Source organism: Semicossyphus pulcher, unplaced genomic scaffold, assembly GCF_022749685.1.
Source record: "Semicossyphus pulcher isolate SPU_LCO1_2020_fin unplaced genomic scaffold, fSemPul1.0.p SCAF_20, whole genome shotgun sequence".
Classification (NCBI taxonomy): Eukaryota; Metazoa; Chordata; class Actinopteri; order Labriformes; family Labridae; genus Semicossyphus; species Semicossyphus pulcher.
Window position 1 is genome coordinate 16,527,292 of NW_027211694.1, and position 16,210 is coordinate 16,543,501.

Sequence of the window (16,210 nt, forward strand, 5' to 3'; positions counted from 1 at the left end):
ATAAGACAAGCAACTGTACGGATCTGTAAACTCAAAAGCTGTACATTTTCTACAAATGCATATAATAATGTATTTGTCAACTTCTATGTTAAAGAAGCAATTCGTCCCCGCAAAAAGCTACTGTCAGTCAATGCTGGTGTTCACTGTATTCGATAGAAGAAATAATATTTGAAACTGGCGCCATAGCTGTGGAGAAAGTTGTACAAATAGCTAGTGGTTTCGCCAATCGTACATTCCTAAAACACCCGGCGTGCGTTGCGCCCCTCCCTCTGAAAGGAATAGCCCAGCGAAAGACGAGAAATACTACAGTTTCGCTGCAGGCAATGGCTCAGAGCAGTACAGAATCCGAAATACGACGAGAATATACTGCAATCGACATTTCAAACCGATTTTGAACGAGAAATGACATCGGAGGTGGGCGTCCTAGATTGAGGAAGTGTAGTTTAGCAAGCGCCCTGGCCAGGTGACACATTTTACATAGTCTGGCAGAGGTTTTCCAGGGCCCATTGTAGAAGCGGATAGCGTCCTCCAAAAGGCACAGAGCGAAATTGCATTTTTTTCCCCCACCATAATGGCATTAGCTCCCCGTAATAGCATGATAGGACTGAGGTTGAAAATCGGCAAGCTGGCCCTTTAATTGTAGGGGGTTATGGTTGAATATTTTAGGAAAATGCTTTAGAAATATGCTGAAACTCAGACTGTTATCTCAGCCTAGCGTAAAGACTGGAAACAGGAAAACACCTAAAAGTTACAATATCCTCCTTACCTAAAAACTCAGCATTTAACATGTTACATCTTTTTAGTTAAACTGTACAACAACAAACGTGTATAACTGTGAATTTCTAAACTAGCAATAGCTGTACAGATATGAAAATGGTGAGAAAGTGATAAGTGCATTTCCCAAAAATGTCAAACTATTCCTCTGCAAAGCTGTCAGTTGGCAGGTTGGTGTTTCATCTGTTTAATGGCTCTCAATTATGTTTTCACTTTTTAGTTTAGTTGCCTGCTCTGGCATGAGGTGAAGAAATCTGTTCACACTCTGCTTTCATTGGGTAATAAACTCTTTTTCTCTCTCTCCCTCAGACTAATCTATCAGAGCCAATATGAAGCTTGGTGATGAGAGCAGGTTGGAACATGTCAGCTGATAGCGTATTGACAGAGCCAGTGCAGCTGTGAGGCCTGCTCACTCCCTCATTACTTGTCTGGTAATATGGAATGAAATCAGCTTCATATCACATGTTGCCATAAATCTTGGGATGCTGTAAGAATCTCTACCGCCTAAAGCAATGCAAAGTTGAAACAAATGTTTGAGTGTATGTATGTACCATGCCACTGTGCTGGTCTTTAAACTTTATACAGTCAAGCTGGCCTGTTGACTAACCTGTCCATATGCAAAGATGGTGGCATTGTAGCCCTCAAAGCAACCTTCGATGAGTCTCTCTGTGCAGTGGGTGTAGATGGCCTCCTGCTCGGTGTCCATGTCGAAGACATGGTCGTAGGTAAAGGCCTTGTCCTTACCCAGCACTACTTGTGGCTCCCCTGGCATCACATACGTACAAATGTGACAGCCCTCAATCTTCTCTTTGGCCAGCTGAGGGCGGATCCTGTTACAGAAAAACAGTGAAATTTGCCCGTCATGAGAATTGATTTTTTCCCAACATTCATATTTGGAGAAGAAGAAATCCAGCACTGATATTTTTAAGCATGAGGTACAGTATTTACCGAGGGTGATATACTTTAAAACTACAAATCTAACTTCAATCACATGAGTTTTCTAACATGCTAAATGATTACATATTTGACAACAAACTAACCGTCTAAAGCTATACTAGCAGCAATGTGAGGCTGTACTTAGCTTGTTGCTAACATGCGTGCAGTTGTAATGCTAACATGCTTATTTCCGCAAGTTTAATATTTACCACCTTTACTGCTTGGTTCAGCATTCTAAAAAATGCCAATGGTTCTGGATAAAAACCAAACCAATGAAAGTTATAGTAGTCATCCTGAGGGGAACATGACTGTCTGCTCAAAACTTCAAAGCATTCTATTTAATTGTTGTCCACCCTATAGCTACTCATGAAGCAAGGCTCACAATCAAGGAACCCTCTAGATTTTCATGGGCCTTGCCAACTCTGGTCTTAGTTGTTTGGTAATTTGTGTGAAAAGAAAGAGCAAGCCAGAGCTGTCTGTGAATGCATCACACCATAGGCCAGATTAATAATTTGTCTTTTATTTAAAAACTATGATCATTATATGTTGTGGTAATAATGTAGCTGCTCTACAGACGGGCAGTATTTTCCCTGAGCTGCAAGCAGATGTGTGCTGCTACTGTTCAGTGTGTGTGTGAAGGACCACGCAGTACCAGCACACTCTCCAGCAGGCACCATACACAGTACAGTGCCCTCACTGTTCAGCAAAGAGCCAGAGCGAAAGAGAGAGCTCTGGGTAAACAGTCCCACCCTGGATTTCATTAAGGAATCACTCTGTTTGCTTTTCTGCAAATAAACACACTGTCGTTACATCATTTCCTCCCAAGATGCACCTCTGCCTGTCATGACAAAACTCACTGTCCACCTGAAGAGGAAGTGGAAATATTGGAGACAGACGAAGGAAATGTTTGGCCATATTGGAAGCATTAAAATATCAGAAATCCATGCAGCTTTGACAAAAAATACTGAAGATTATATACAGCAAAAGTAATAATGTTTAAATACTAGGGCATGTATTTGGATTGTATTTAATTTATTTTTCCAAGGCTAAGTCTAACTGAACATATATGTATGAGAAAAACAGGAGAAATAATAACCAAGACACCTGAGAATGTCAGAAGAGTCGTTTTAAATTGCTGCTTTTGTTGCACTGTGCTTGCAGGCATTGACTCTGAGAGTGTGTGACAGCTTGTCTGTAAGGATGCAGTGCTGTGCATGCAGTTTGTATTCCATGTGCAACACTTTGTGAGCTGCAAAAATCACATTTGTTACATCAAGAGCCAATAGGACTTCTGAAGGGCCTGAAGAGATATCAGAGAGTATGAGTGTGTGTGTGAGTGCGTGCATGTGTGCGTGCGTGTATGTGACATCAGATCCCAGCTATTTGGCAAAGACTCTATCTGGGATTACAGCCCTGATGAGAAAAGAGGACAGAGACAGGAAGGGATGGATCCAGGCTTGAGGAGTCCTGCCTGCAGTAACTGTACACCTGTGGAGCATTAGTACTGTCAGATTTAAGCTATATACAGAAGACTGATTAATGCATTAATGAATGTTCTTTTAGCAATTTCTTATTACTGATTTTGTATGGGTAGCTGTGGTTGAGAAGAGCGGGTCATCTGCTAATCAAAAGGTTGACGGTTTGATCCCTGGCTTCTCCAGCCTGGAAGTCTTCTTGGACAAGTTGCTCCCTAATGCATAGTCATCAGTGTGTGATTGATTCAGTTAGATAAGATGGGCAGGTTAGCAGCCTCTGACATCACAGTATGAATGTGAGTGTGAATGTGTAATGTTAAGTGCTTTGAGGGGTCAGAAGACTATAAAGAGACTATTTAAATGCAATCAATGTAGGTTCTATGTACCGTTTAAAACATCTAACTTCAGTGTCTGTGTTTTCTCAGTAATGTGCTGATATAAAAATTAATATGAATTACTGCAGCTTTCAGTATCACAACAGAGCACCTTTAAAAGTGTATAATAGATTATCTTGAAAATTGGTGAAAATGTCGTCGTGTTTAGGTCATCTGAGGAGACTGTGATTTAAGGGCAGGATGGTTTAGGGCATTACTGGAGTGAGTGCAATAATCTCTTTGGCCACCATCCCAAAACTTGACACAGAGTCATTACTCTAATCCAGTGTAACAATGGAGGCACTCACTGCAGCTTACAGCAATGGCATGAAGTCACTGGGTTATTGTTCACTTTGAAGACTTACAAAGACTGTAACGAAATATGGACTCAAACATGACATGTCAAATTACTTAAATGTCCTCTCCTGTTTTCTCATACTACAGAAGAACTAAGGGAACAAGGCTATGGTTATGAAGTCATATTTAGATACATAGAAAAATACCCAGTTTGTCAGATTGTTCTCATCTCTTCAGTGTGATGCAGTGTTTGTTTTGTGTTGTTCTACGACATCCCCATGGTTCTCCATTGATAGCTGGATCAAAGAGGGGCTAAAGAGGAAAATGAATGTCTGAGAAAATGTTAGAGATAGAAATACAAAGAGGAGATAAATAGACAGAGAGAGACTAGACACAAGGCCTAGACTAAACACTGATGACAATCCTGAATTAGTAGGCCACCCAAACAGACTATTATCTTTCTGTGTAATGATGGTTTTTCACACAAAAATACCAATAGACTGAACTCTAATGAAATGATCTTGACGTTTTTTTATATACTTGTAACAAAACCTTTTGTGTTTGTGCCCACCAGCTTGATCTCCATTCATGATACTTGAAAGCGAGTTAGATCATCGCTGCAATGTCACAGAATATAGGCAGGGAAGGCCAATCTGGCACTGAAGACTTACACCCTATAGATTTTCAAAGTAGGATAAATGAATGAAAGCCAATGACTGCTTTGAAGATAATAATGGACCTTTATAACTGTGAATAGGTGAGGTATAAGCTAGGTGTGAAGCACATCCTGCTGCTGTATTATTAGTGTGACAGACTTGCGATTAAGATCTGGCAGGCTTCACTCTGGGGTTCAACCCAAAACACTCTTTTCTCCTGGTTGAATAAGGGCTGCCCTTCAGCCATGTGCAGACTTACAGCGTTAATCCACCTTCTAGAGTGACACACACTGGCTCCACTTAGACTGTTTCTCCAGGAAATTTAACTCCACCACTTCCTAAAAGTGCCCGATCACACACTCATACACACACGCACAGAGCAGCATGCCTCAACACTTTCATACTCTTGTACATACAACTTTAGGGAGTTGTCCAATAAACATAATTAGGGAGGTAGTTAAGCAACTAATTTGTGTTCAGCTTATTGATCCCTCAGGTATATAAAAAATATTTTTTTTGTACATTGCTCCTCTTATATATTATATATTGTATATTTTAAATTGAAACAAGATGTTAAAGTTATAGTTTCACACTGACAGAAAAAACTGTAAATACTAAATATCAAATGAAACCTTGATTCACAGGTAGACACACACACACACACAAACATACAGAGATCAGGGGCCCCTGAGGTCGAGTGAAAACCTTTGTCTAATAACTGCTCAACATATTAATCTGCTTTAGCAGTTTGAGCCAGTTAAAGGGAATTCTAAGAAGAGAAATACTAAGAAGTTACAGCATTGAGAGGATTAATGGGAGATATTAACATGGTAAAGTTTTGGAGGGCAAGTGCTTAACATGCAGCTGGAGCAGTAGCTGGTTTGTTTTGCTTAGCATTAGACTGAAGACAGGATGAAACCGTAGTTTCCGTAAGCTACTGCCTTCTAAGACACCCCATCTAACACTATTCGTCATTTACAGAGACAGGTAAAACAGTTATTTAGAGGAATGTAAAAGAGCTTATGGAGACATGTTTTTACTTGTGGACAGAGCTGTTTCCATTTGTTTCTAGTTTCAATGTTAAGCTGAGCTAAAAGTCTCCTGTCTCTAGTTTGATATTGACAGATATCTTCTTATTTAACTTTTTTTTTGGTTTGATTTGTCATTTTTCAAAGATTCTGATTTTGTTTTGTTTTTTATGGTATATAAAACAAAACCACTACTGCTCAGGAAGCTTGTTAGCTTTTGGTCGGATGTGCAAACTAGTTCCTAAAAGGAAATATGAACTAACCTTTTTGGCTTGCTGTAAATGCAAAAGGAATGTCCATCACTGGCTGACATTCGCAGGCAATCAGACCAATAGTATTATTCCAACATGACCACAGATACAGCAGAAGTAAATAGAGCAGCTGTTATGCGCAGCTGTATAAAGGAAGCCCATATTGACTGTTGTGAGGAGTTTAGAGTGATGAGATACAGTTCTCTGACATGTAAGAGACACATGTGTGAGTATAGTCCTTACAGATATACCTATTCCCACACACACAGACACACACACACACACACACACACATACACATACATCACATTACAGACAGGGAACCACACAGAGGGGCTTTGTCGGCCTCTCCCCATGTGACAAGTCCTTTTAGTCTCCCTCTCTGAGTCTCATTACAGCGATTACAGTGACAACCTGAGAAACGGTGGGCTCCTCATGCACGTGGGCTCCTCATTCACGATCATATGCCTTCACAGTGATTCAGGCAGCACTATTGTGATTTGAAAATTACAAAGAATCTGTGGATCTTTAAAAGGCCGTTAAATTATAAAAGCTCAAAATCGCAATCAACTCAACCCTGCCACTTGTTATTTAGGTAACACTCAGTTCGTGCTACCTGATTCGGACAACCAGATTAGATATTATGACAATAAATGAAATCATTATCATCTGCATTACCCCTCTGATGACTTAATAAACAGCGAGGATGATAGGAAACAAGAAATGATGGGATGCTGGTAAAAAAGCAGATGAGTCAGTCCCATAGCACCATTCCTGCTTCCGGCCAATCGAATCACATGCTGACATCACTCCTCCTTACGATCAGCCAATCAAATCTCTCTCGAGATGCAACCGATCACTCTGCATCATCTAACAGCTACTAACAACTGTTCCTTCCTATCTAATCCAATCCTCAGTAATCTTATTTTTGGTTTAGTGTTCAGGTCAAACAACATGTAACGCCGGCTCAGGCAGTGCCGAGTGATTCAGCAGAAACAGAAAGGAACATCTGAGCCCAATGGCAGCAGACAACAAGCCTCTTTTCTACACGTCTCACACTGCCACTGCACTGACTCATCAGCTGACCTCATCCTGAACGGGCACATATATTTTTGGACTCTTGAAACACATAGAAGATCAAGTGTGACATGACCACAGGATATGTGTTTTACAGGATTGTTGATCAATAACCAACAAACATTTGAAGCTGAAATTTTGCACTTTTAAAACTGCCATTAGTAGTCTGCTCTTGGGTAGTTGACAAAATAATCAACTAGAAACCACTGACATGGAAGAGATATAGGAATTGGTAATACTGTTATGATGATTTTCTAAGAGTGAAATAACAAGTACTAAAATCAAGCAGTTCCCTTAAGTTCAAATCCATATTTGTTTCAATCAACTCTAAATATGCTTTTTGCACAATGTATCACGAAACTCTGGACTAATTTCAGAACAATTTCGCTTTATAGGACCACAAAGTATTATTTTGCAGTTGACACTAGCAGTACAGTCACTAAAAAAGTAACTCTTTTGTTTATGCAAATTTGGCATTCAAGGCATTACACAATTACGTTAAAGCTCCTGTGAGGAACTTTCAGTTTGAGTCAATTTTGGCGCCCCCTGTGGACAAAGCTGTACCTCTTTTCTCTTTGCTGACTTTTGTCCTGTACATGCTTAAGTGGTGGTTTTTAATACAAAATATCTGAACGGTCAAATGTATCACTCGCTTAAATTTTTTCCCTGGAAAATGTCAACAAAGGCAGCGTGCAGTTAATCGTTTCGTCTGACACCTACCCCCTGCCAGCGGTTTCAGCCATTAAAAATAACTATATAGAAGTAATAAGACTTGTTGCTGATGGTCTGGTTGGCTTTTGTAGGTCATACAGAGTAATCAGAATTAATTTCAGTCTGTTTCATAACCAGCAAAAAAATCCTCACAGGAGCTTTAAGGGATAACCACCTATTTAAAACTAAACAACTGAAAACTTTCATTATCAAAAACAATAAAGAACTCAAAACTTTTGTCGGTGAATTTTAAGTTCTGGTTAAATAAAATGCAAGGCAAAGTTTAGAGGTGGTAAGTCGATGTCAAACACACCTGCTTCTGTTCATCTATCTTCTTTGTTAGATAATTTATTGTCTTTACAGTAAGGTAACCAGGATATCATATCATAAATATATCTGGAAATAAGCTCTCAATTTCTTGTATAAGTGTCAACAAGTACAACAAGCAGCATTATCTAACTAAGTGTCACAAGGTGCACATTCAATAACAAAAGAGGCTAAGCAGCTGAAGAATGTCTATCTGACTGTTTTGATGAAGATATGAGTGGACTGTGGTACTCTTAACTGCAGACTGATGACAGTGATGCTATCCAACAGAGGTTAATGAAGGATCGCAGTGCACTACATGCACACTTAGCAGACACATATGTACACGCACATTTGCAGGTGACCCGGAAGACAAGCTCTACTCTACTCTACTTAGACAAGAGAACGCCACACCCTCGGATTTCAGTTCAGTTCACACACACACACACACACACACACACACAAACATGATCATACCCCTGCATTCACACATGCTTTTAAGTGTGTGTGCTTCAGGAGCGCCTTTAGGTATACTTTTATGACTTATTACATAACTATACGCACAAACACACATGCACATGAACAGGCATTTCTTTTATAATGCATCACCCTGTGCATGTGCATCTGTATGTGTGTATAGACCAGCTTGTATATTATGTGACTGTGACCTAATGGATGCCCTGAGCAAGATCATGATTTAGAGAAAACAGAAATGATGGTAGGGCATAAATAAAAAGAGACAAAGTAGACCCTATGGGCAGTGAAAAGGTTGTATTCACTAAGAGGTCTCTCCATTGTCTACCAGATGCTCTTGACCTCAAGAGTCAATGCATTGTGTTACTCTCTTCAGCGTACTAATGTATGCAGCAAGCTCAAACTAGTCTATAACCTGTGAGAGGCTGTATACTACCGAACTGTTATATTTTGGGAAGCAGGAATGGGTATGTGCAGATTGAAGAATCATAGTATGGATCATGTCTTAAGAGGAGACAGGTCCCAGAGATTATCCGGAAAAAGATGCTGCCCTTTTATTTTGAAGGACATGGGTTTCCTATGAAGTGCGTGCAGTAAATGGTAAGTGGACTGCACGTATATAGGGCTTTTCTAGTCTTGCGACCACTCAAAGCTGCTTTTTCACTACATGTCACATTCACCCATTCACACACCAGGAGCAATTTAGGGTTCTGTGTCTTGCCCAACTTCGACATGTAGACTGAGAAAGCTGGGGACTGAACCATTAACCTTCCGATTACTGTAAAAGACAACCAACTCTACCACCGAGCCACAGTCGCTCCAAAGTGTAGTAGTGTAGTTTAGCCACACTCCATGTGTTCGCTGACTGGGTACAGGTACATTCTTGAAACTTGATGAGCCTATTTTTAAGCATATTTTTGTAAAGGGAATATTTTCCCCTTTGCACTGCCACTGTTTTGGTTGACTATTATACTGTTGTCTTTTTATGATGCTGACATAGTGTTATGTTTCGTTCGGTCTCAGGTCCAAACTTTTTTCAATTTTTTTATTAAATAAATTTGAGTGGTTGAAAAAATCATAAATTTGGGTCGTGATTTGAAGGTGATGGTGGGCCCTGAGGCGAGACCAGTTGAGAACAAAAGTTCTGAAACCCTCCGTCTGGCATGAATGTCTCGGAAACCCCTAGTAGGAGTTGGAAAACGTGTCTGGGGAGAGGGACGTCTGGGTCAACTTGCTTAGCATGCTGCCACTGCAACCCGGATACACGGAAGAAAACGGATGACTAGATGGACGAACCTCTTAAAGCACTATGACTCAAGATCAGCTATATAGAGATATGATTCATATAGTGTTATTTTGTTGTTTTACAGGCAAAAACTCTGAAAACACACTAGCAAAACGCAATTCATGTCATTTTGCGAATCTGACAACATGAACACATTTTCTTACTGATCATAAATTATGGTAAACAATGTGATGTTTCAAGCATTTCTATTACATTGGATTTCCATCCATACTCTAACAAGGATGCATCTTTGATACTTTCATATGGGCAAGAGAACTTCAGCCAGTTCTCAGGAAAAGATCAAGTTTTGTGACGAAAAAATTGAATCGGACTTTTCTGTCACAGTCCAGTGTGAAAACAGCAAGGCAATAATGTCTAAGAGGGCGTTTGCGAATGAAAATGAAGAAGGATCAATAGAGAGGGAGGCAGAGAAGGAGCATGGAAGAGAAATAAAGATGGTGAGTTCTGCTGACTCAGTGTTTCAGGTCCCGCCTTCTATCTTTCTCTGTCTAGTTTAGATCACTGACTGACCCTTGTTCATTCACAGGGCTGTCACCGCACACCAGCCGAACTTTGAAAAAGAACCCAGAGTTGCTATGGTGACCACTCAAAAGCTGTAGTGGAGAATTCGGACTGGGTCACTGATCACAGTCCTGGCTGCTTTCTGGGTCAAAGGTGGATGGGCAGTGGGCAGGAAGAAGGGAGAGGTGGATGGTGGCAGAGGACAGTGGATATCACCCTCACTGATAGCCAGAGAGGTTGTATGAGGATAACAACGCACATACCCACGCACACACAAACCACTGGCCTCCAGCACTGGGAATCAACTTACAGATCAGGAGTAAGAAATTTATAGCAGGTCATTCTTTTTATTGCAGTGAATTTAAATGAATACAGCTCTCTCTTTATATATTAACACAAATCATATTAAATGACCCTCTGCATGTGCTAGTCAGACAGAAGTTATTGAATATCTAGTAATGAGTGCAATATCACATGACAGCAGCTGGCAGATGGCTTGCAGCATGCTTTGCTTTGTATGTCAGTTCACTTGAATTGTTTCATGAATATTTATCACGCATATGCATGGACAGATACGGGTTTATGTATGCGCACATGCACGTATGAGAGCTCTCAGTGCTTTTGTATCACGGCAGCAGGCGCACAGCCTTTGCCCTCAGACAAAATCCACAAAGGTCAAGAGGGCGGGACTTAGGTTTGACACCTGAGAGTAGCCAATAGAGGGTTTACATTGGTGGGGCTATGACTAGTTCTAGGATGCATTCACCTAAAAATGTTTGTATTTAGAATGTAACAACATTATTATGTTATTGTAAAAATAGTAACCTCAGTTGGTCACAGTTAGCTCTTCATTCCACTAAGACCCACAAAGATCCTCAATACGAAGAACTTAAATAATTTATAGTTACAGGATCTTTCAACAAGGTTTGGGGACATTATGAAACACACCATGAGACATTATACATTTGTCAGTTAACATTTTTTGGCCATTTTATTAATACCAATGTAACTTTACCTTTTTGTCTGTGTAAGTAAATCTGATACTGAAAGGATTATCTGAATGAAATGTTGCAAATCTATCATTAATTAAAGAGGAAGAGCTATCTGTTCTAAATTCATGAGCATGAAACCTGACTCCTCACTGCGGGCTAATTCCGGCTGTACACTCTAAATTATTAAAACCTCACTTCAAGGATATTGACATGCTAATAAGTCACTTGACTGGTTCCTTCAGGCAAAGTATGTACTTACTTGTTGGATAAATAGTTAACTTCTTATTATGTATTATGGAACCTGGGACAAAACAGGCATATAGTGAGTGACCACACAGACACAGATGGGATGTTACATAAGGTAAGAGATCTGGACCACAGGACTTTAAACACACATGCACATTCTCACAGGGGATAACCCAGTAAACACTAAATGTGCTTGTGCGCGTGTTTGCAGAATCATCCAACAATATGGCACTGAAGTGCCCCATCTGTATGCTGTCGGGCGTGAAAAAAAGCTTCAAAGCCTCGAGATGGTACACACAATTAATGTTTATACTCTTACTGGAGATCCATCAAGAGGAAAGTACACCTCTAAAGAGCAAATAGACTTTTAAGTTAAATCATCTTTCCACTTATAAATCAAAATGACAAAAACTCCTTTCTTTCTTATTTTGGCTGTGATGCAGAAAAAGAGAAAGAATTTAGGTGATAAAAAAGCATTTCATCACTCTGTTGGGACAGGGGATTAGGAACTTGCTAACAGACAGCATTAGCGTCACAGGCTGAGGCAGGTACTGGTTGGCAACCTGCTAGCTGATTTCTGCAAACACAAGCACACCGCTAACTAAAGTATTACAGAGGCTGACTGCCAGAGCCACGCGTTGTCAAGTTCATGTTCACCACAAGTTGAAAGCTCCAAAATAATTACAGTGTTTCCACGGTGATTAATCGAGCTGAAAACACCAACGCTAAGCTGTGGTTTGATGTTCAAAGGGATGAAGTCGGTGATTTAATAGCAGATGAAAAGGTGTGCCGTCCAGTGATTATAAAGTGAAAGTCAGTTAAGTTTTCAGTGAAAGATGACACATTTCTGGTAATGATCCATCTTAATTGTCTTGATATGATTTACTTTGATGTATTTATGAAATAATAACAAAAAAGTAATGTTAGCTAATTTTAAAGGGTACTAGAGATTTAATAGAGCAGGTAAGAAACATTATTGCTGCTGAGTCTAGATTCATTGTTTGTTATTGTATTTAAGCCTTTTAGGACAAACACAAATGTCTGCAAATTACAGCCTGACTCTTCTTTTGCTCACCCCACAAACAGTTATTACCTAGCATAAGTTTGCACTGCAGTCTCTCTTCATTCCAAGTCCAATATTTACTCAACTTTAAGTTCTGTTTTTGCAGTCAATCAAGGTCACAAAGTCGCTAACTTTGTCTGTCTGCTGTTTGGCAGACAAGTGGAATACAGTTGGCTCATTTGAGCTTTTTCAATGTGATCAATGGAAACAAGGTTGATGCAGGCGGTGATGGTGAACCAGAACATTAACGATGCAGGCCCTAAAACCTAAACAATGAGCTAAAAGGTGCAAAAAGAGCTCAGTAGCGTGCAACCATGCAAGCCACAGTTGAATTTGAATTTATATTTGAGACAGAGACTTGTGCCTAATGTGATATATAGGAACATTACGAAGCTCTGTGAGCTCGCAGCTAAGGCCATTACAGCTTCACTGACAGAGTGAATCTGCTTAACTTGTGTACGTGTGTGTAAAAGAAAAAGAGATTAGTGACAAAGCATTTTCAAGCAGCTGACCTCAGGAGAGGCTCTGAACTTCTGCTGCTCCTTTATAATCAGGCAGGGATTCAATATCTTTGTCAGTTTTATACTTCTGTAGAATCACATTAAACCAATCCTCTATATATATATATATATATATATATATATATATGTTTAAGAATAAAAGAATATTAGAATGACTTTCAGTAGGATCAAAACAGGAAATCCAACTAGAAAAGAAGTCCACAGAGCCCTCCGAAATATTAATGAAGCCTGAGCTTTCTAAGAAGATAAAGTAGCAGGAAGTTTCCACTCAAACACACACACATTTCTGTAGGCTTTATGTGGTTTTTGTGTGTCTCAAAGCTTTAAACTTCTCGTGTGCAAAGACAGCAACAACACTGTCAACACTGCATTTTGAACAAACCAGAGAATAGAAATCTTACACTATATGAGTAAAATATTGTTAATGAGACTGTACGGCACTAAGGGATATACTGACTGATTATTTATTATCTGAGACAGGATAGTAAACTGAGTTGGCTCAGTAAACAGAGTTCTGGGTCAAAGTCTGAATGCATAATAACAAGCGAGGACGAGACGGGGAGAGGGAAGAGAAACGTGAGAGGAACAAGCTTTTGTCCTCTGTCTTCCACTGATCCAGTTCACATGACGTTTCAGATTGTCTTTCCAATACCCACCCACACACACACACACACACACACACACACACACACACAGAAAAGCACCTGCCCCCTACTTTAGCTGCTCCTTTATGTCGCTCTTTTGATGTCTTTATTGATTTTTGTATTGTATTGTCTCCCCCCCCCACACACACACACACTAGAAACCCTGATATAACCTGTGACCAGACAGAGATCTCAGTATTGTCTACCAGGTAAGTGGCAGCATGGATTGGCCATGAGGACAAAGGTCAAACAGTACTAAACAACACATGCAAACTGCCACAAACTCAGCACATAATATGCTCCAAATGCAAAACCTACAATACCTGAAAACACTTAGATCAAATGCAGAGATTCACTGGACATCTCTGCTTTGTTATAACCTGCACGTGGTTACCAAAAGCACTGTATCCTTTATAAAATGTAAGTGTAGTTCTGGCTATAGGAGACAGTGTAAACAGCGAGTCACAGGCTTTTCCATGGCCTAATCCCTCAGCGATGAGATCTTCATTCATAAATCCGTTACTCAGCATGTACAGTGCAGGTATTAACAAAAGAAGCTCATGTAATCGTGGGCCACTGGTTTGTATTTGCAGCTCCTCGCATGGAGAACATGCAAGGTGCAAAAATAGCTTCAAAATAAAAGCACATTTAGTGGAGGCGGGGTATTGTTTTGAAACGAGAGAGTGAATGCACTCGAAGGGTACTGGTATAGGGTATTTGAGTGTATGTTTACAGAAAGCCTTTATGGCTAATTGTGGACACTAAGGCAAAAATAAAAGTATGAACGACATGTGTAGGGTGCTAGCAGGTGTGACACAGACGCATCCTTGGAGAGGAGGGTCCGCCGCTGTATCCTTACCTCAGGGCGACGCGCACCGAGCTCTCATCCGGTCCGCTGGTCATCGTGTCAGTGTTAGATATTCCAAACAGCCGGCTTAAAAATAGCTCGTTTTCCCTTTTTCTTGATCCTCTTATAGACGACAAGGGAGCGGGCCCCCTCCCTGCACCTTCCAGAAAAGCGCTTCTATCTTGAGCTTCCACCGCCGCCGCTCTCACCTCCTCCTTCTCGCCCGGTTGGAAATAGAACTCATGTTTTATGCCATGGAGGAATATATCTTTATGTTATTCATTTGTATTTCATTGTAAGGATGCAGGATGCTTCGGGAGCCGGCAATGGTACCTGTCCAGAGACATGGTCCGGGTAGAATCCAGTGTGCGAGCGTGTATAAGGGATCCACTCTGAGTGTGATACTCAAGACGGCAGACGTCACAAAACTCCGCCCACTGAGCTGGACCAATCCAGACAGGGTACAACAAATTGATAAGGTAATATTTTCTGCTTGCGTTGTTAAAGGCGAGATGGTTTTTTTGTTAATTCAATTGTTTTTGGATAATAAGTCTAACATATTTTTATACAGCTCTTTATTGACTCGCTGATGAAATAATTTATATAATTTGTGTTGTATGATTTCTTTTAATAAAATACATATCATACAACAGCAACTATATTTCTACATTTCACATAATCTATTATTTATTTCATACTTTCTAACACTGTACTATATGATACTGTGTTGTGTACTGTTATATTACATTATGTACTACCGTATTTTATATAACATTTCTATATTAATATGAACAAACTAGTAGGCCTATCATAACTTCATGATATTATATATTACTCTGTTGTGTGTTGTTGCAGCATAATGCCTGGATTCTGTTCTGCCATGTAGCCTTCAGACACTGCAAATAAAGGAGATCTATGAAAACAATTAGTGATCATTGTTCATGTTTTATGTTTTTTTGGTGCTGCTATTTTAAAGAAGTAACAATAAGGGCATATGTAGCTACTAATGTAAGTGTGATAATAGATAGCATGTAAACATAGTGAAGTAAATTTGGACATTATTGGCTCTTGTTATTTAATTTTAATTTAAAAAAAGAAGCTTGTTTTGATAACGTTATAACCACTCAATGTATATTAATTCATTATTGCATTACTGACTCACAAAATCAATGTTATTACGATCTAGTTATTACAGTATCTGCTTCTGTTACATTGATAAAGCTACAATAAGTTATGTGATTGACAGTTATTAAAGTAAAAGTAGTGATTTCATTTTTGGCTGCTAGACTACTTTATATCAGATGGTTGATATAAAAGTCTAAAAATCATGGACTACAAATCGTTAAATAGCATTACTGTCCAATTATATTTTTTAAAGTGTAATCAACATGTTAAATGTAATTCTGGTATTTCCACAACAATACTTAACGACTAGATGTCCCACTGATGGTGTTTGCAAATCAGGATTGAATGAACGTTCTACTTGTTTGTGCTGCCATCTTGTGGCAAACGTATGTTATTGCACTCTTGAAGTTTTAGACGTAACGTGACCTCTTTATTTGGCCAGGGAATGGCTTCCAAAACTCGATCGATGGGTCCCAGTCAAATACTTTTAACTTGTGTACAATATTTACTATACTGCTTTTCATATTGTACCGTGCCTTGCAATAAGAATATACAAAATAAATAAATAAATAAAGTTTTACAAATAGGAAATGACACAAAATGTGT

The 16,210-nt window shown here is 39.5% G+C and overlaps 1 protein-coding gene across 1 annotated transcript in view; it reads right to left on the reverse strand.

Annotated features, from left to right (window-relative positions):
- LOC138599313 (kinesin-like protein KIF21A) overlaps positions 1-14,724 on the reverse strand; it is a 34,490-nt gene extending 19,766 nt beyond the window's left edge. Inside the window, exons 1-2 of the mRNA XM_069670915.1 lie at positions 14,492-14,724; positions 1,382-1,604 (exon numbers count right to left, since the gene is read on the reverse strand). Of these exons, the coding sequence (XP_069527016.1) occupies positions 1,382-1,604; positions 14,492-14,535 (267 nt within the window). The 5' untranslated portion in view covers positions 14,536-14,724. The remainder of the gene's footprint in view (positions 1-1,381; positions 1,605-14,491) is intronic.
- Between the last annotated feature and the right edge of the window lie 1,486 nt (positions 14,725-16,210).